Source organism: Artemia franciscana, unplaced genomic scaffold, assembly GCF_032884065.1.
Source record: "Artemia franciscana unplaced genomic scaffold, ASM3288406v1 Scaffold_289, whole genome shotgun sequence".
Classification (NCBI taxonomy): Eukaryota; Metazoa; Arthropoda; class Branchiopoda; order Anostraca; family Artemiidae; genus Artemia; species Artemia franciscana.
The window spans coordinates 1,278,873-1,298,553 of NW_027063627.1; the positions used below are offsets into that span (position 1 = coordinate 1,278,873).

The 19,681-nt window shown below is 34.6% G+C and overlaps 1 protein-coding gene and 1 long non-coding RNA gene across 2 annotated transcripts in view; one reads left to right on the forward strand and one right to left on the reverse strand.

The window, feature by feature from the left end:
- LOC136043050 (uncharacterized) overlaps positions 1–1,083 on the forward strand; it is a 33,266-nt gene extending 32,183 nt beyond the window's left edge. The window contains exon 3 of the long non-coding RNA XR_010621535.1: positions 903–1,083. This is a non-coding gene — a long non-coding RNA (uncharacterized LOC136043050). The remainder of the gene's footprint in view (positions 1–902) is intronic.
- Positions 1,084–13,659: 12,576 nt separating this feature from the next.
- Positions 13,660–19,681, reverse strand: part of LOC136043045 (uncharacterized) — a 135,113-nt gene continuing 129,091 nt past the window's right edge. The window contains exons 7-8 of the mRNA XM_065727952.1: positions 14,687–14,808; positions 13,660–13,857 (exon numbers count right to left, since the gene is read on the reverse strand). Of these exons, the coding sequence (XP_065584024.1) occupies positions 13,660–13,857; positions 14,687–14,808 (320 nt within the window). The remainder of the gene's footprint in view (positions 13,858–14,686; positions 14,809–19,681) is intronic.

The window sequence follows — 19,681 nt, forward strand, 5'->3', positions numbered from 1 at the left end:
GCCAAAGAGTGAAAGTTTGGAAAAACTGGAATAGGGAAGGAGTTTGTGTAGCTGTTCTTCCCTCAGGTGGCTTGGTGATGCAGCGGGTTGTTAGTAGTAGAAGAAGTAGTAGCAAAAGCAGTATTCAACCAGTTTTTTTGTTAATTTTAAGTTTCAAATATTTTTTCATAGCAATTTCTCTTCGTTTTCATTTTGCCTTCGTTTCTGCTCGTTTTGGTTTTAATACTCCACTTGATCTTTCTTTGAAAAGTATTTCTGTTGAAACCCTTTCTTTAGATAAATTTCTGTTCTTTTTTTAGTTCACATCAAGGTCTATATATTTATTTGTTACATCTATTTCAGAACAATAAAAATTCAGCCATAATAGGGAACCTATCCTCTACTTCGGAGGGCTAAACAATTGCATTTGCAACGGTAGCTATTTACAAAAAATGTTTTTAATTGTACCAAAAATAAATTTATTTCTAGTAATTAAATTAAAAGGAGCTCCAGATTCATAAAAAGAATCTCTCAGAACGTTAATCGGTTAAGGAACAAGCATCACCCTAGTTGAAAATTTAAGAAACAAAAGAACGCTATAATTCAAAGATTTTCTTTCCAAGACCTACTGTTATTAGTTGTTTTTATTGGCAGCTGATATGAATTTTTTCCGTAACAGGGTGATAGCAGTTATGTTTATTAGAACTTAATTAGAAATGTTTTGGCGAAAGGACAAGTCAATATACATCGGTAAGACTACTTTGATGCTCTTTGTTTCTCTTCGGTAGTACAATTGTGGACCTCTTTCTAAACTGAGAGAGCATTTTCAGTTTAAATTTCTATCATCAATGGGGATAAGGTAATTTTCAGGGTATGGGTAGCCACCCTGGCGTATTCTGTTCTTAAGCCTCCTTTTCTTTCAGCGACCTTCTTGACTCAAGAATTGTAAGAATTTCCTACAAAAATACAAAAAGAAACTAGCAAGAAGAGTAACTCAAGCTGAAAGCAAAAGGAAAAATTGCCGATGTCATCCAGTGGCTTCAGCTAAGCTATAATGTTGTTTGCTAACCTAGGTTTTTACCGTAATTAAAATTATTTCTTTGACTTTTATTTACCAAGCTCTTCCATACTCCTTGAATCCATGGTAGGATTTAAGGCTTTGACACTTCTAGGCCAAGTGTTTTTGCTGCTCCTTATTCATATTAAATAAAAAAAAAAACTAGTTTTTTTAACTGAAAGTAAGGAGCGACATTAAAACTTAAAACGAACAAAAATTACTCCGTATATGAGATGGGTTGTCACCTCCGCAATCCCTCACTCTTTACGCTAAAGTTTTTAATTGTTTTAAAAAGTAAAAGTCAAATTTTAGCGTAAAGAGCGAGGGATTGTGGAGGTGAAAACGACACTGGTCAAAGTTTGTAACTTGCAGCCCCTCACCTAGGGACTGTGGGGGAGCAAGTCACCCCCAAAGATATAGATATTATGGTTTTCGACTATGCGGAAGAAAATGGCTATCTCAAAATTTTGATCCATTGACTTTGGGGAAAAAATGAGCGTGGGAGGAGGCCTAGGTGCCCTCCAACTTTTTTGGTCACTTAAAAAGGGCACTAGAACTTTTCATTTCTGTTAGAATGAGCCCTCGTGCGACATTCTAGGACCACTTGGTCGATACGATGACTCCTGGGAAAAAAAAAACCAAAAAAAAACAAACAAATAAACTCGCACCCGTGATCTGTCTTCTGGCAAAAAATACGAAATTCCACATTTTTGTATATAGGAGCTTGAAATTTTCGCTATATGGTTCTCTAATACGCTGAATGCGATGGTGTGATTTTCGTTAAGATTTTCAAATTTATGACTTTTAGGGGGTGTTTCCCCCTATTTTCCAAAATAAGGCAAATTTTCTCAGGCTAGTAACTTTTGATGGCAAGAACTAAATTTGATTAAACTTATATATTTAAAATCAGCATGAAAACTCGATTCTTTTGATGTATTTCTTAGCATCAAAATTCCATTTTTTAGAGTTTCGTTTACTATTGAGCGGGGTCGCTCCTTACTACAGTTCGTTACCACGAACTGTTTGATCATAGGAGAGAGGGTAAATTTTCCATAAAATAATCTTTACGATAATTAGTTTTTTCGCAAAATAACATCACTTATGATAATAGTTTTAGAATCAAATCATGTACTGGCATGTTAACAAATTGAGAGGGAATAGTTAATCCGGACTCCCAGTTAAAGACAGGAACGGGGCCACAATTAGAAATAAAGAAAGAGTGTTCAGAGAGACGGAAAAAATATTTTGAGAATTTGCTAAACCGGAATAGAATTGTAGGAAAACATATAAAGGAAAATGAAAAAGTTTGTAATACCTTGGTTGTAAAGGAAGATTTGTTTCGAGAGGAAGAATTTGCGACAGTACTGAGACGTCTGAAAAATAATAAAGCCCTAAAATCTGATAGTGTGGTAAATGAGTTTATTAAAAATGGGGACTCTGAGGTTAGAAATAACTTACTAAAGATTATGAAAAAGGGCTTTAAGAAAAATCCTAATTAAACCACTGGTATTAGAAAGGTGACAAGAGTGAGTGTGGCAATTATAGAGGCATTAGCCTGGTCTCTTTAGGTAGGAAATTACTTGGTAATATGATGCTTTTTAGACTGAGAAATGCTGTAGACAAAGTTTTAAGAGAAGAAAAGTGCGGTTTTAAGATGGGTAGAGGATGTGTCGATCAAATTTTCAGTCTTAGGTTAATAATTGAGCTGCCCGAGTTATCAAACACCTTTAGTTCTCAGTCTTATAGATTTTGAGCAAGCGTTAGATTCTGTTGACAGAAGAGCTTTAGCAAAGGTCTCATTTTTGTATAGAATACCAGACAAATACATTAAAGTAATTAGTGCTATGTACAAGAATAACGATACTACGGTTAAAGTAGGAAATGAGGTCAGCATCTGGTTTTGTATTAAATGAGAAGTTATGCAAGGTTGTGTTCTATCCCCCTCTGTATGGAACATTTTGATGGACTCTGTCTTCAGAAGCACAGGAAAGGCAATGGAAATCCAATGGGAAAGAAAAACTTTCATGGACTTAGATTATCATGATAATTCAAGCATCCTAGATGAAAGTGTGAGCAAAATGACTTAACTTTTAGAAGGTCAGTATGCCAGTATAGGTTTGAAAATTAATGTTAATAAGACTAAGTTGCTAAGGCTAGGAATAAGTGAAGATAAAAAGCTGGCGTCAGGTAAAGCAAAGATTGATCAATTGGACAGCTTCACTTACCCAATTTTGGTGTGGAAGGATGTCGTAAAGAAAGACTTAATGAAAATGGGAACTTCCTGAAAGGGTATAAAGAGGGAGGCTTTGAATAGAATGGTGGTGGAGCGTGCGTGTCTGTGTTGGCCTCAACAGCTTACAGCTGCGGAGAGTTAGTAGTAGTTAATTCATTGGTAGATAGCAAAACATAAATATTTGTACGCATCATGCATTATTTTATGAGTAGGGCTATTTACATTCAAAGCCATTTGATTAAGCCTCTCTGCTTGCCTTTATTCGTGCGAAGGTGTCTATCATGTCATCATGCAGCATGTCTTAAGTCAACCTTCCTTGTCGTGACTTTTTGAAGAAAAGTCAATTTTGTACCAAGAAGGGTTCCAAATGTAGGCATCCATCTACAATCATAGGCTCAAGATCGTCTGGATAAAAATTCAATAGCTCACTTGCGTGCTTAGTAGTAGCAGTAGTTATTCATCCGACAAAGGGCGGAGAAGGATATTTCTCTCGTGTATTTTGTGGTAGGCACGATAAAAACTATTTTTATGGCAATGTCAGTGTTTGGATAGATGTCAACTGCATGGATGTCATGCTTTTTTGTTCCTTCGTCAGTATTTTGTACCAAGAAGGGTTCCAAATGTAGGCATCCATCTACAATCATAGGCTCAAGATCGTCTGGATAAAAATTCAATAGCTCACTTGCGTGCTTAGTCATTTCTGAGGCGCTCATTAGCTCATTGATAATTTATAGTGCCCCCTAAAAATTGTAATCCCCTAGGCCAAGGCCTAATCCTATTGGTAAATCTTGGCCTGTTCGTGCCAACAGTGTTTTAAATCCACAATGGATAAGATAGAACTCCACACCACAGCTTAGATACCAACACAGTTTTGAAAACTCGATTCATTTTTGGGACACGGTATGTGGTAGCGATTCTAGCGGCCGAAGCCAAGAAACTGGCAGTCTGAATCACAGCTTAGATACCAATATACAGTTATGAAGACTTGATTTATTTTTGGGACACAGTGCGCGGTAGCGATGCCAGGGGCTATGCGTTCCCACCTATAGTGTTGTAGTACGATCTACGCGTCGGAGCGTGGGCTTGGAGGAGGCGCCAAGTTCAAAGCTCTGTACCAAAAGCTTTTCATGGGCATGATAAGAGTTTTCATAATAGTATTGGTAACTAAGCTGTGCTCCACACTGGGCAACAGAACACCAACACTTACGAAACCGTTGCTATTAATTAAGGCTCATATTGCTTACGAAATAAGAATACACTCTCAAGACAAGACAAAAAATGATTTAAAATTAAATGGGCAATAGCCTGGCCTGCGTAGAGACCACTCGACATTGGAACTCTTTTAATATGTACCTCTTCTTTACGATAAAACATAACTGACAACAGGATATTTACTTTAACATTACTTCTGAAAAAAAAAACAACAAAAAACAAACCACGATCACCTCTGTATATACTGTTTTAGCTTGATTCAAATCTAAGGATCCTAATGTAAGCCAAAGACACGGTGAATGATTAATTTCCTGTTGAAGAGAGGTAACGACACACTGGGTAAAACAAAATTCGATCAAACAGTTCATGGTAAAGAACTGTAGCAAGGAGCGACCCCGCTCAATAGTTACCGAAATTTTAAAAAACAGAATTTTGATACCAATAGATACATCAAAAGAATTGTATTTTTATGCTGATTTTAAATACATAAGAAATCTCATCAAGTTTAAACATACACATCAAAAGTTACGAGCCTAAGAAAATTTGCCTTATTTTAGAAAATAGGGGGAAATACGCCCTAAATGTCATAGAATCTTAACAAAAATCACAAGCTTCTATCTACAAGAACATGGAATTTCGTGCTTTTTGCCAGTAAACAGATTACAAATCCGTGTTTATTTGTTTTTTTTTGTGTTTGTGTATTTTCCCCACGGGTGATCGTATCGACCCAGTGGTCCTAGAATATCGCAAGAAGGGTCAATCTAACGGAAAATAGAAGTTCTAGTGCCCTTTTTAAGTGACCAAAAATTGGAGGGTTCCTATGCCCCATCCCACGCTCATTTTCCCCCAAAGTCACTGGATCAAAATTTTGAGATAACCATTTTGTTCAACATAGTCGAAAACCTTATAATTATGTCTTTGGGGACAACCTAGTCCCAGACAGTCCCCAGGGGAGGGGCTGCAAGTTACAAACTTTGACCATTCTATACATATAGTAATGGTTACTGGGAGGTGTACAGACGTTTTCAGGGGGACTTTTTCGCGTTGAGGGGGGAAGTTGGGGAGGGGGTTACAGGGGAGTATTTTTCCATGGAGGAATTTATCATGGGGAAGAGAATTTCCACGAAGGGGGCACAGGATTTTCTAGCATTATTAAAAAAAAAACTATGAGAAAATAAGTATAAAGAAGTTTTTTTTAACTCAAAGTAAGGAGCAGCATCAAAACCTAAATCGAACAGAAATTATTACGTATATGAGGGGGTTCGTCTCCTCCTCAATACCTCCCTCTTTATGCTAAAGTATTGTTTAGTTATTTCAACAGTTTATTCTACGGTATTTGTGATTCAGAGGGCATTCTTAAAGAATTGAGACACAAATCAAAATTTAGTGTAAACAGCGAGGCATTGACGAGGGGGCGAACCTCTGAAACATACAAATACTGAAGTTCGTTACGTAATTTAGTTCGTAATTTACGTATATTTATTACTAATAAAAACGTTCGTAAAGAAAATTTCTAGTTGCCTTTTAAAGTAACCAAAAATTGGAGGGCAACTAGGCCTCCTACCCCATTTTTTCTCAAAATCGTCCTATCAAATCAATGAGAAAGCTATTCAGCCAAAATATATGCAAATTTTGTTTTAATTATTCATGCGTAGTGAGTCAAAATCAAAACATGCATTAATTCAAAAACGTTCAGAAATTAAATAAAAAAATAAGTTTTTCCAACTGAAAGTAAGGAGCAACATTAAAACTTCGAACGAACAGAAACTATTCTGCATATGAAAGCGGTTGTTCCCTCCTCAACGCCCCACTCTTTACGCAAACGTTTGGCTCTTTTTCACAATTTTACTTTTTAAACAATAAAAAACTTTAGCGTATAGAGCGGGGTGTTGAGGAAGAAAAGGACCCTTTCCATGTGCAGAATAATTTCTGTTCGTTTTAAGTTTAATGTCACTCCATACTTTTAGCTAAAAAAACTTGTATTTTTATTTAATTTGATAGTTTAAATAAAATACATTTTCCGGTATCGTGTTTGAACATTCTGACCAAACAACACATATTTTCAAGAATGAAAAATTGTCCACCAGAAATGCTCTGACCACCAATAATTATCTTCAGAAGGTTGAAAGCATAACTGTGTAAAATTACGATTAATATAACTTTAACTAATTATTTGTGATCCTGGCTATATTACTTTTCATTTGGGCTCAAAAAGAATTTACAGTAGGCTTAATGGCGTAAGATTTGAAACTAAATAGTGCCATCCTCATACCCGCCAGTTGACAAAAAAGATCTGATGAGGATTTTCCCGTATACTGAATTAACGTTTTTAGTTTTGGCTAGTTCTGGCCAGAAAAGTAATGCAATTTGCGGCAAAATCACTTGAACTGTTAAGAAAATTGTTTTTTTGTTTAAGAAATTTTCCATGGGAATTTTCGACTGGGAAGTTTTCGTTTGGGGGGATTTTTAGTGATGCGTGGTGGGTGGGTTTGAGGGAATATTTTTTCGGGGGATTTTCTAGGGGGGGGATTTTTCGGAGAATAGGTCTAACACTATGGGTAGCTTTGTGCTGGAATTACCAAGAATCTCGAGCAGGCCGAATCATAGGCTCTAAAGATTTTTCTCTAAAGATGATCTTGACAATGCTCGATTTTGGTACCAAATTCATTAAATACACTATCCCTGAAGAGTTCTAGCTGGTGGAACTGGCAGTGCTAATGTTTGTAATCAGGAGCCTGCTACTTAAAGCAGGAAAAGTAGAACAACAGAAGGAAAAGTAGCTTTTCCAACAGAAGGAAAAGTAGCATCATTATGCAAAAAAACAACCCAGACACATGATTTCGTATCACAGCTAAATACATTGGCTTTTCCGATGGAGAGAAGGTCTTAGGACAAATAAGGTCTTAGGACATCTGTTTGGGAAGGCTTCTTCTACCCCAAAACAGCCAGAAAGCTTTCTACAGAATTCACCCTAGTTTTTTCATTGCTTGAACCATTTTTCCATGGTTAGCAATTTATGGATCAGTTATAACAAGAAATAAAAATATGAATTCATGCAATCGAGAAAATGATTCCCCCTAAGATTTAAACAATTTCCATTAATATTTGATTTTTTTTTCAAAAATAAAAAATGGTCAAACAGTTCGTGGTAACGAACGGCTCAATAGTAACCGGTATTTTATAAAACAGAATTTTTGATGCCAATAGATATATCAAAAGAATCAGGTTATTATGCTAACTCTAAGCATACAAGTTTCATTAAGTTTAGTTATGCTCATCAAATGCTAAGAGTCTACGAAAATTTGCCTGATTTCCGAAAAAAGGGGAGATACACCACCTAACAGTCATAGAAGCTTAAAGAAAATCACACCATCAGATTCAGCGTATAAGAGAAGCTTACTGTATAAGTTTCAAGCTCCTATCTGGAAAAAGGTGTTTATTTGTTTGTTTTTTGTTGTTTTTCCCAGATGTGATCGTATTGATTCAGTGGTCCATTATATCGGAAGAGAAATTAAACGGAAATTAAGACTTCTAGTGCCCTTCTTAAATGACCAAAATATTGGAGGGCAAATAGGCCTCCTCCGACGCTTTTTTTCAAAATCGTCCAATCAAAATTTTTGTGATAGCTGGTTTGTTGAGCATAGTTTAAAAGCCAAATAACTATGTCTTTGGAGATAACATGGCCCCCCACAGCTCCTGGGGAAAGGTTTTTAAGTTATAGAATTTGCCCATTGTTTATGTCTAGTATTTGTTATTGGGAAGTGTGCAAACATTTTTCGGGGGGAGGGGGATTTTCTTCTCGGGGTTTACCGCGGGGAGAATTTTTCATTGGGGAGGGAAGTTTCCAGGGGGTGAATTTTTCAGGGGAAGTTTTATACTGGGAAGTTAGCCAGAATTCCTATATGAAATTCTTCTTATTTCTTGCTTTCTCTTTGTTGACTCAATTTCATGCGTGGAGGTGTTAAGGATATCTATCCAGGGTAAATTTCCAACAGTATTAAAATATCTAGAGGGTAAATCTGTGGGGAGGAGGGGAATTTGCGTGCAGGGGAGCAGGATTTCCCGGTATTATTTAAAAAGATTAGAAAGCAAATTAAAAAAAAAATTTCAACTGAAAATAAGGAGCAAAATTTAAACTTAAAACGAACAGAAATCATTACGTATATGAGGGGGGTTGTCCCCTTATCAATAGCTCTATCTTTATTCTATAGTTTGAATTTTGTTCCAACTCTTTAAGAACAACTCGCGCAACACAAGCTCGTTTAAATTGAACAATAAAATGATTTTTTTTAAAGTACTAAAAATCTTTAGCGTAAAGAGCGAAGTGTTGAGGAGGAGACATACCCCCTCATATGCCTAATAACTTCTTTTTGCTTTGGTTTTTAATGTATCTCCTTACTTTCAGTTGAATTTTTTTTATTTAATATTAACAAGAGCTAAGGCAAAGCTATGCAAAATTGTCCTACATTTCAAAGCAAACTTCCTAGGTATTATCAAAATTTTTACTCTTGTATCGCACAAAATTTCCCTTTGAGAATTGATTTTTGGAAATTCTGTATTTTTTTTAGTATCTTATTTGTAATCAAATAAGTGATCTTATAATATTTTAACTATATATTTAATCTCATGCGCAACTTTACATGGAATTTTGATTTAGGGACATTGATTAGTGCGATCTGACCTATGGATGGTGTGAGTGAAGGTGTAGTGGAATTTTTTAATTGTGCATCTAGGTGAATGAAACACAATATTTCAGCTAAACTCGATAGAAAGTAAAACTTCTTGTCGTAGCTGTCCTTTCCTTTGAACCGTCTATACAAAATCCCTCATTAGCTTAGGATCGGCGCGGTGGGGGGGGGGTAGATCCCTAAGTTTTTTGTCAGAAATATTACCAGAAGTGATCATCAAATCTTGGACAAATCCATTGTAAGAAGTAGTGTCTTTGTTATGCCTCTTGGTCACTAGAACACCCAACCTCTTTGGGAAGTAGATAAGGTGAACGTTTCTAAATACTTGCTATAATGAAATCCCATAAATGAAGTCGTTGGATCTCATATAAACTTGATGAAAAATAAGATCAAGTGTTCTGGTTGGACTTGGTAGTATGGAGATCCGTACCTGATACAAACTCTGTGAGGTAAGGAGTTGAGTCCATAAACTATAGCTGTATCGGAACGTAGTTGGACATCAACCAAACATTTCGGAGGGTTAAGATTTATTGTTTTAGTTATGTATTTTGCAAACCTAGACTCGAAAGTGATCTTAATGAATTTCACACGATCAGGTTCAAAATATTGGAAAACCCCACTGAAGAGGTTTCAAGCTCTTATATGCTAAAATGTGAAAGCTTGCATTTTTTGCCAGAAGAAAGATCACGGATGCGTGTTTATTTGTTGTTTTTTTATGTTTTTCACAGGGGAGTCGTATGGAACCAATGATCCTAGAAGATCGTGAGAGGATTCATTATATATGAAATCAAAAGTTCTAACGTCCTTTTTAAGTGACCAAAAACACCAGAGGGCAGCTAATCTCCCTTACACACCTCTTTTTCTCTAAAGTAGTCCGATAAAAATTTCGAGATAGGTATTTTGTTCAGCCTAGTTGAAAGGTCCAATAAATATGCCTTTGGGGATAATATGACCCCCACGGACCATGAAGAAAAGGCTATAAGTTACAAAATTTATCCATTGTTTTCATATTATATTTATCAGCCAAGAAGGAATTCTCCAGAGGGAATTTTAAGGGGGGTGGGCATTTTACGTGGGAGGAACTTTCCATGGAAGTTGCCCGTGAGGGCAAGGAGTTTCCATGAAGGGGAAGCCTAATTTACAGACATTATCTGAAAAATGGTCAGAAATTAAATTAAAAAAAACATCTACTGAAAGTAAGGAGCAACATTAAAACTCAAAACGTACATAAATTATTTTGTATATGAAGGGGTTTCCCCATCCTCAATACCTTGCTCTTTACGTTAAAGTTTGAAAGTTTATCCCATTTTCTTAAGAATGACTTCTGAAACACAAGGGGTGATTTAATTAGAATAGAAATTTCCGTTTTAAGTGCTAAAAAACTTTAGCGTGAAGAGCAATTTAAATCATTTCTTTTCGTTTTGCTTTTTCATGTTGCTCCTTACTCTAAGTTGAAAAACTTTTTTCTCTTATATTTAATCTTGTTCAAAGAGCCGCAAGGCCCCTTAGGTCTTCGTCAACTTCGGTAATTTTTTAGAAATGTTAACTATACGGCCCTATAATTAACTTTCAGCAAAGATTGAAAGTACTTAAGCAGGAATTAAGATCATTGACCTTATGTAAAAATATCAGCAAGAAGAGCTTAGTCGGGTTTTTCTGAAAAAATCGCTACTTTTCTAAAAATCATGCCCTCTCTCCTGCTGTATTACAATCCTGTTTGGTCCAAAAAGGCAGCTTTAGCACTCTACGTTTAGGGAAGGGTTTGACGTATAGCTGCTCAAGTTATAAACGTTTCAAACCATACTTTTAATCTCAACTTAATCATTATAATACATAAGTCAAATATTTGTTTTTTACAAAAATTCAAAATATGCTTGTCTTATACATGTTTACCACCCAAAAGACAATTAAATAAGAAAGATTTTCAAAGCAATCTCCATATTTGTGTGATATTTTCCTCTGCAAGTTATTTACATTGATGACTCCAGTTAGCCATGTATTCAGAAGGAATAACAAATTTTATATTTTTCTACTTACTAAAAAAAAAACAGAATTAAAAAAAATAACCAAAAAATATATGTTTCTCTTAATTTTAGCCGGAAAGATTTGAAATAAAGAAAATAATTGGTTCGAATACATTCTCGGGTTCTACATCTTAGCTTGTGTGGATAAGAGGTTACGTAAATGTCTGGAAGGAACTTTATAAAAAAAAAGAAAGAGAAACTAACCCTATATGGTATGCACCATTTATTTGGGCATCGTCTAATCTGTTAAAATAATGAAAACCCCATCTTTTTCATTTATACCATGTTCATAGCTCTTTTTATGGGAAATTGTTTGTATATACACTCCAATTCTGTTTCACTGCCAAGTTAAGTAGATGCAACTAGAATAATAACAACCGTTGGACTGTTTCAAAACATTAATACCAGCTGAAAAAGACACACCATCTTAACATATCCAAAAGACAAACAGTTTAATGCAACATTTCTCAATAGCTGTTTGGAAACAAACTGTGGCCAAAACCAAATCGCATGGACACAGTTCAACTCTTCTCGGTCTCTTGGATGTTCATTTGGAATTAAATAAAGATATATTTGTAAATAACAGAGTAAAACAGGTCATGATTAATGTATTTAATATGGTCATAATACGCTTGAACAGATGACACTGCTGGTAAGAAAGGATCACTAATGAGTGTATAATATTTAAATAATAATAAAAATAAATAAGAACAGAAGAGTGAAGTAATAAATTGAAAATATCTTGGTGGCTGGCCTATATAGCGATTAGTGAAAATACAAAAAAAGAAGAATACGGCATTGGACATTACATTCCCTACCGTTAGTGCTGATCTCCGTTTCTTGGCCCTTAAGTCAGAGCTGGGGGGGCTGGGGGCCAACCATCTTATGCTTTTGCACACTCTTCCTGTTTACCTTCACAGGTACCCAATCAGAGCTGGGTCAACTCTGGATAAGCTTAGAGAGTCACGCCAGTGGCCTCCGTCCCAAACCAAATAATTGGGTACACTAGGATTATATAATATATATATATATATATATATATATATATATATATATATATATATATATATATATATATATATATATATATATATATATATATATATATATATATATATATATATATAATATATATATATATATATATATATAATATATATATATATATATATATATATATATATATATATATATATATATATATATATATATATATATATATATATATATATATATATATACATATAAATATAACATTCCCCCCGTTTTGCCTACAAGTCCAGTGAACATTGTACAACCTGGACCTTCATGTAAACCTGCACCAATAAAGGCAGCTAAAAAGAAGGACATTGGCAAATTGTCTGGTAGTTTGCCAATGCCCATAATGCTTTAATAATCAAATGTCTTTGAAAAGACTTTTCTAGAAGAAACAGCAAATTGTCTCAAATTATCTGCGGTTATCAAATTATAGAAGACAAGCGACAACGAAAATAATGTAAGGTTAGGTTTGATTAGGTTAGATTAGGTTAAATTTGGCTATAAGTTTCAAAAACAGGGTAAAAGCCAAAGCTAAGCTAACCCTATCTCGCCTAACCAAACCTGATCTAACCGAACCTAACCTGGCATCATCAAACCTTGCATTAAATTGAAAAAAAGTCGACTGGCAATACTGACTAAATCCAAGGAGAAAAAAAAAGTTATTTCGGACGTTCACCGGTGAATGTCAGCATTAACCAGGTTTCGGACATTCATGTCCGAAACCTACATATATATATATATATATATATATATATATATATATATATATATATATATATATATATATATATATATATATATATATATATATATATATATATATATATATATATATATATATATATATATATATATATATACATGTATATATATATATATGTATATATATATATATATATATATATATATATATATATATATATATATATATATATATATATATATAATATATATATATATAATATATATATATACATATATATATATATATATATATATATATATATATATATATATATATATATATATATATATATATATATATATATATATATATATATATATATATATATATATATATATATATATATATATATATATATATATAATATATATATATAATCAAATTGCCTATCAGCTGAAGAATAATTTTGGTAGAAAAATAGCGGATAAATGACATAGAAAATAACTGATAGACAAATTATTTTTTGATACAACGCAAATTCTCTAATTCTTCCTTAGAGTAATCTTTTCATCTTGAAATTGAGATTCCTTAGGTACAAACAGTGGAGCGGAGATTAAAGCTAACATTCTATATCTATTTTTGGCTCTCTGTTCCCATGTAAAGGGCTATTTAGGTTGACTTCGCTCTTCGTAGTAATAGTATTTCACTCAAGTCAGTTTTTTAGAATCACTGCAGATAATCAGTCAAGGAAAATTAGATCCAACATGCATACTAGCCATTAGATACAACAGTAAGCATCCTAAGGGCAAAGTAACAAATGAAGATACTAAACTGAAAAGATTGGACGTTACCTGAGCCACCTTTTCTCCCATCTTGTTTTGTGCTGGAAGTGGCGCCTGAAATAGCTTGGCAGAAGCAGAGGTATTGTCAGCCAGTGACATCTAAAATTATGGAACGCATTATATTTTTGGCCACCATTATTGTATTGAATTATGCAAAGAAACAGATTTTGAAAAGAAAATTTATTTTGAATTTATATTCCCCTTCCTCTCTACACTCTATTTGAAGGCATTTCCCATTAATTTAAAGCTGGTTTCATCCAAATATGAGGTTTGCGGAAGGATAACTGAACCTTTGTATTTTTATACCCAGCTTCTGATTGAAGACAAAAGAAATGTATTTTATGATATCTAGAAGATTTGTCGAGATTGGAGTATTATTATTATTATTCGGTGGGTGGACTAGCTAAACCGAGTAGACGCTCAGCAGTGTGGAGTGTGACTCATTTTTGGGGTCTTTTTTTAGACCTTGTTAATGAAAAAAGAGCCTACAGAAAGAAAATTTTATGAGTACATCGGTTGTTTTCTATAGTGAACCAAAAGTATAAATTTGGTAGTAGCACCTACCTATAATATAGTTTCTAAGTTATTTTCCCGCCCTTTGTAGTCTAATTTTTCAGTATAATGGATCAAGAATAATAAAAATAAATAAAAGAAGAGAACTTGAAACAACTTCAATACGAGTTTCGAAGAATAATTTGGAAAGCTTTTCTTTAAAACTTTCGCAAAGTGAAGCATTTTCTTCATTGAAAATCTTCCCCTGAATCACCTTCAGATGCTCTCCAATGTGTTAACATAAATTTCCACATAATGCACTACTACTTTCATATCTCTAAAAAATAGGGAACTTATATAAGCTATGTAAAACGCTAAAGTTTGGGGAAAATAATTGCTTATGAATATCAAAAGAAAAAAAGACGGCTCAAATTACCTTGTATCTTTCTGTAGCAACTGATAGGGAGGGTGATTTCCGGCGATCGCCAGCTAGAGTCCTGTATCTTGAGAGATCTGAATCCGAACATGCATTTGGAGCTAATTTATCTCCTTTCCCGTCTAAAAAAATGAATTGGATGTGAAACCGGAAAAATGAAAAGCGTAGTATATCTGGCAGATAAAGGAACATAATTTAGCAATAAGAAAAAAAAATCTAATATAAATGTGTGGATATAAAAGTCTAAGACGATAGCATTTAAATATTTCGTGTTGTTATTTATTAAATTATATTATTATATTCGCTGAAATATTTATAATATTCGAAATATTATTTATTATGTTATGATAATATATTATATTATTGTTATTTACTATATTCTTTAATATTTAACGTTTAACGTTTAACATTTTTTTTTATGCCTAGACAAAATGTTAAATATAGGAGTGACGACAATCATTTAGTTCGAGTAGTGCTAAATATTATCATTATTATTACCGTTGGTGGTAATACCAAACAGTTCATGGAAATGAATTATAATCAATCCCGTATGAACAATAACCAAAACTCCAAAAAAATTTTTTTTTAAATATTTACTGATAAAAACATTTTGAAAAAAAATCCAATAATCTACTTCTTAACAGGTTAAATTTCTGTCTGAAATATTCAACAAGGTGGTAGGCTACACCTTTTGGGAGTATATAACCATCTTTCTAAAGTTGCTTAAGTTGTCTAATTTGAAAATTCATGAGGATCATTATTGAAAAAAGGAGAAAACCCCCCATAAAGGGAGGAAATTTTGGTAAAAATTAAACTATCTTATTTAGCTTTTCAGAAAACTCTGTGACAGAATTTTCAAGTCACTATCTGCGAAACTTAGTATTTTTCCCCCAAGACAGCTGATCTCAGACATGTGTTTATTTGTTTGCTTCTTTTAAGGCCTAGCCAAAGTTCAAGAATTTAACCCCCTAATCAATTCTTTTTCTTAAGTGGCAACTCGGTCAAATATAAAGGTATCAGTTTTCTTCGTCGCTTCAACTAAACAAACATAAGAAGGTTGAACTTAAGGGGTTTCTCACTCAAAATTACGATTTCAAAATTACGTGCTGGTTATCCTTAGCAATTCTTCTTGTAATTATTTATAAAATATAATTTTTATATGTTTTTATTAACCGGCAGTTTGATGTCTGCACACTATTTATTTTCTAGACTCTGTTTAAACAGGTTTCAAATAACTAATACTTGACTGAATCGCTCCTGAACAATCTGAGTGGTTAATCCCTTGGTGTAATTTATGCATTCTCACACGCTGCGATTACAGCTGGATCTAGTCTTTTGAGGGAAATTTCTTACTTCGGAACACAAATATGTAAAGTATTTGAAGGTACTGCAGCCAGGAAGTATATATTATAGAAATAGGTTTCTGATTGTTGAATAGAAAATTTTTTGCTCTATTTTTTGATACCCACAACAGTAGTGTCAAGTATAGGAATCTAGAATACAAACCCGAAACGGGTTTTATAATTATTTTGGAATTATAAAAAAAGTAATCGTCGGTTTTAAGATTTTATTAGGTCAAAATATTCATCAGATTTTTTTATTTCTATTGATATAAAAACCGCCGAAATCACTAATTCAGGAACATCAGGCAAACTCCAAATTTTTAACATGGGAGGTATAGGAAGATTCCTTGAGAGTGCGTCCTGCCTTAATTCTCCTGACTGATGATGATCTCTAACCAGTGGCTCTAGAATATAATGGGAGGGCTCGGGCTAAAAAAATTTGAAAGTTCTCATATTAGTGTCTGCAATTTTGTTGGCACAGAACAACGATTTTTTCCTAGAGAGGACAAAATTGCTATCAAGTAAACAATCCTAGATAGCCAACCGATTAGTGTCAAAGAGCTCTCAGCTTACCCTGCCAGATTCGGAAGCCATATATGTCGTTCCATTCGTCTTTAAAAATTTCAAAGGGGACTCATTAAATTGGAAATCGGCTCTAGTGCCCTTTCTAAGGGTCAAAAGTGATCGGAGGGCAACTACTCCCGCCTCCCTTTTCACCAAAATACATCAAATAAAAATTTTGAGACAGCCATTTTGTTAGAAAATAGTTAAAAGGTCATATAATAAAAACCCACCATACCCCCACACTCCTTTTTTTTCAAATCCATCCAATAAAAATTTTGAGACGGCCATTTTGATGAAAAATAGTTCAAACATAGCATTATAAAAACTCTGAGGTCGAGACAAACCTCCGGGGCCTGGGAGAAAGTGTTTTTAGTTATGCGCCGAGGGCTTATAAGGTTTTTATGTAAGGGAGGTCGTATAAACTTCAGAGGTGGCTCATTTAATTGGAAATTGAAAGTTCTAGTTACCTTTTTATGAATCAAATTGGGATCGGAGGACATCTCTGATCCATTGAAATAGTCCGACGGTAAGAAAATAAAAACTTTGGGGTCAACATACCTCCCCCCAAGCCCGGATTATAAATCATACCCTTGAGGCATATAAAGTTCTTATGGAAGAAGTGGTCATATAAAGCTTGGATGGGACTCTAATGATTAGAAATTGAAAGTTTAAATTTCCTTTTTAAGAGTCAAAAGTGGTCGGATGGAAACTAGCCCCCCTCCCTTTGCCAAGCCTCTATTCCCCAAATGCGCCCGATAGAATTATATATGTAGCCATTTTGTTCAAAATCATACCACAAAGACTACATGTGTTACACAGCCCACCAGAACCTGAAAGTTCTTGTGGGGGGGGAGAATCCTAAAGAGAATATTTTACTATTGTAAATTATGCCCCTGCGGCATATAAGGTTTTTATCGAAGGAATTGCCGCATAAACTTTGGAGGGGGCTCATTTAATTGTAAATCTAAATTTCTAGTGTCCTTTTTCGGAAATTTAAATCTTATCAAAATTGTAAGATATCTATTTTGTTAAAAATAATTTAAAGATCAAATAGCAAAACAAAAGGAGTCAATACAACCCCCAGATCCTTGGGAAACGTTGTAAGTTATGCCTCGGGGACAGAAAAGGTTTTATGTAAGGGATGGTTGTAAACCATCAGAGGTGGCTCATTTGATTTTTAAACTGAATATTTTCTATTCACCCTTCTAAGAGCCGTCAAAAGCAATCGGCGGGCATATACCCCCCCACCCTCGTTTCCCCAAAACACATCCGATAAAAATTTTGATATAGCCATTTTGTTTTACATAGTCTTTGAAATAGTCCAACAATAAATTAACTAAAACTTTGGGATCAACATACCACTCTCACAAGAGCGCGGGGGAGTTAAGGGTTTAAACTTTTTCCCCGATGGTATATAAGGTATTATGGAAGAGGTGGTCACAGAAACTTCGGAGGGGACTCAAACGAGTAGAAATTGAGAGTTTCAGTACCTTTTGTCATTATTCAATAGTGATCCGATGGCAACTAGCCCTTCCCCCAAACCTCTTTTCCCCAAACGTGTCCGGTATAGATAGCAAAAACACCAACTCGGACATAACCCCCGAGGCCCAGGGGTAGGTGTTGTAAGTTATGCCCTTGGGATATATATAGTTTTTATGGAAGGGCTGCTCGTATAAACTTCAGAAGGGGTTAGTTTGATTGGAAACTGAAAAATTTAGTTCAATTTTTGGAAGTCAAAAGAGATCAGAGGTAAACTAAGCCAAGCTAAGTAAACTCGGCCAAGAATCATATAACGAAAACACCAGGAAAAATATATCCCCCCAGAACCGGAGGGCAAGTGCTATAAGCTATACCCCCAGGACATATAAGTTTTTATAGAAGGGATGGTAGTATGAACTTCAGTGGGGGTCATTCGATTGTAAATCGGAATTTCTAATTCCACTTTAAAGAGGCAAAAGTGATCAAAGGGCAAATAGCCCCCTCCCCTCAAGACCCTATTTTCCCCAAATGCATCCAACCAAAATCTCGAGACAGCCATTTTCTTGAAAATAGTTTCAAGATAAAATAACAAAAACTTCAGGGTTGAAACGACATCCAAGAGCCTGTGGGCAAGTGTTGTAAGTTCTGCAACGGGGGCATACAAGGTTATTTTGTAATGAGCAGTCGTATAAACTTCAGAGGTGGCTCAATTGATTGGAAATTGAAAGTTTTTGTTATCTTTTTTAAGATTCAAAAGTGAATTGAGGGTATATGCCCCACCTCCCCTCAAACACGCGCTTTTTTCCCCAAACGCATTCAATGGAAATTTTGAGATAGCCAATTTTTGAATAGACGAAACAATCAGATAACAAAAATCCCCAAAAATCCAAAAAATCCTTCCTTACCCCAAATCAATACAATCAAATTTTCAAGATAGGTATTTGGTTAAAATTAGTCAAGAGATTGGATAACCAGAACTCATGGGTCAACGCAAGCCCCCAGAGCCCTATGTCCAGTATTGTATGATATGTCTGGGGGGCATATAAAGTTCTAACGCTAGGGTTTTGAAAACAGTTCAAAAATCAGATAAATCAAACCCCATCCCCTCTAAACAAAACTTATGAACGATATTATTTTCAAAAACTTAAGCGACCTGACCCCTGGCCTTCTCTGTATTGCCCGACACCCGGCAAAAAACAACTTGTTAAAGATATTTTATTCCAAAATCCCTGTCAACTCACCCCTGGCCCTCCATGGCCGACCCTCCAAAAATATCGTATCAACAATATCGTATTCCAAAACTTATAGGAGCTGACCCCTGGTCCTCCCTATCTCGATACCCTCCCTAACACTAAAACATCATCAATGATAAATCGTGGTTCACTACAAACAAGAGCATGTTTACGGCCGGTTTCCCTAACGGTAAAAGCATTAGATGTACTGTATATTTGGCACTTTACAAAAACAAATTTTATCAAAATTATTTTCTTTAGTATTTGTTACAATATTGAAAATGAAATGAAAATTGCATGAATTCAGACCAGGATCTATCAATAGACCCACTAGGCCCTGCGGCTTTCACTATTCCCGAGGTTTTGCGGATTTCCTC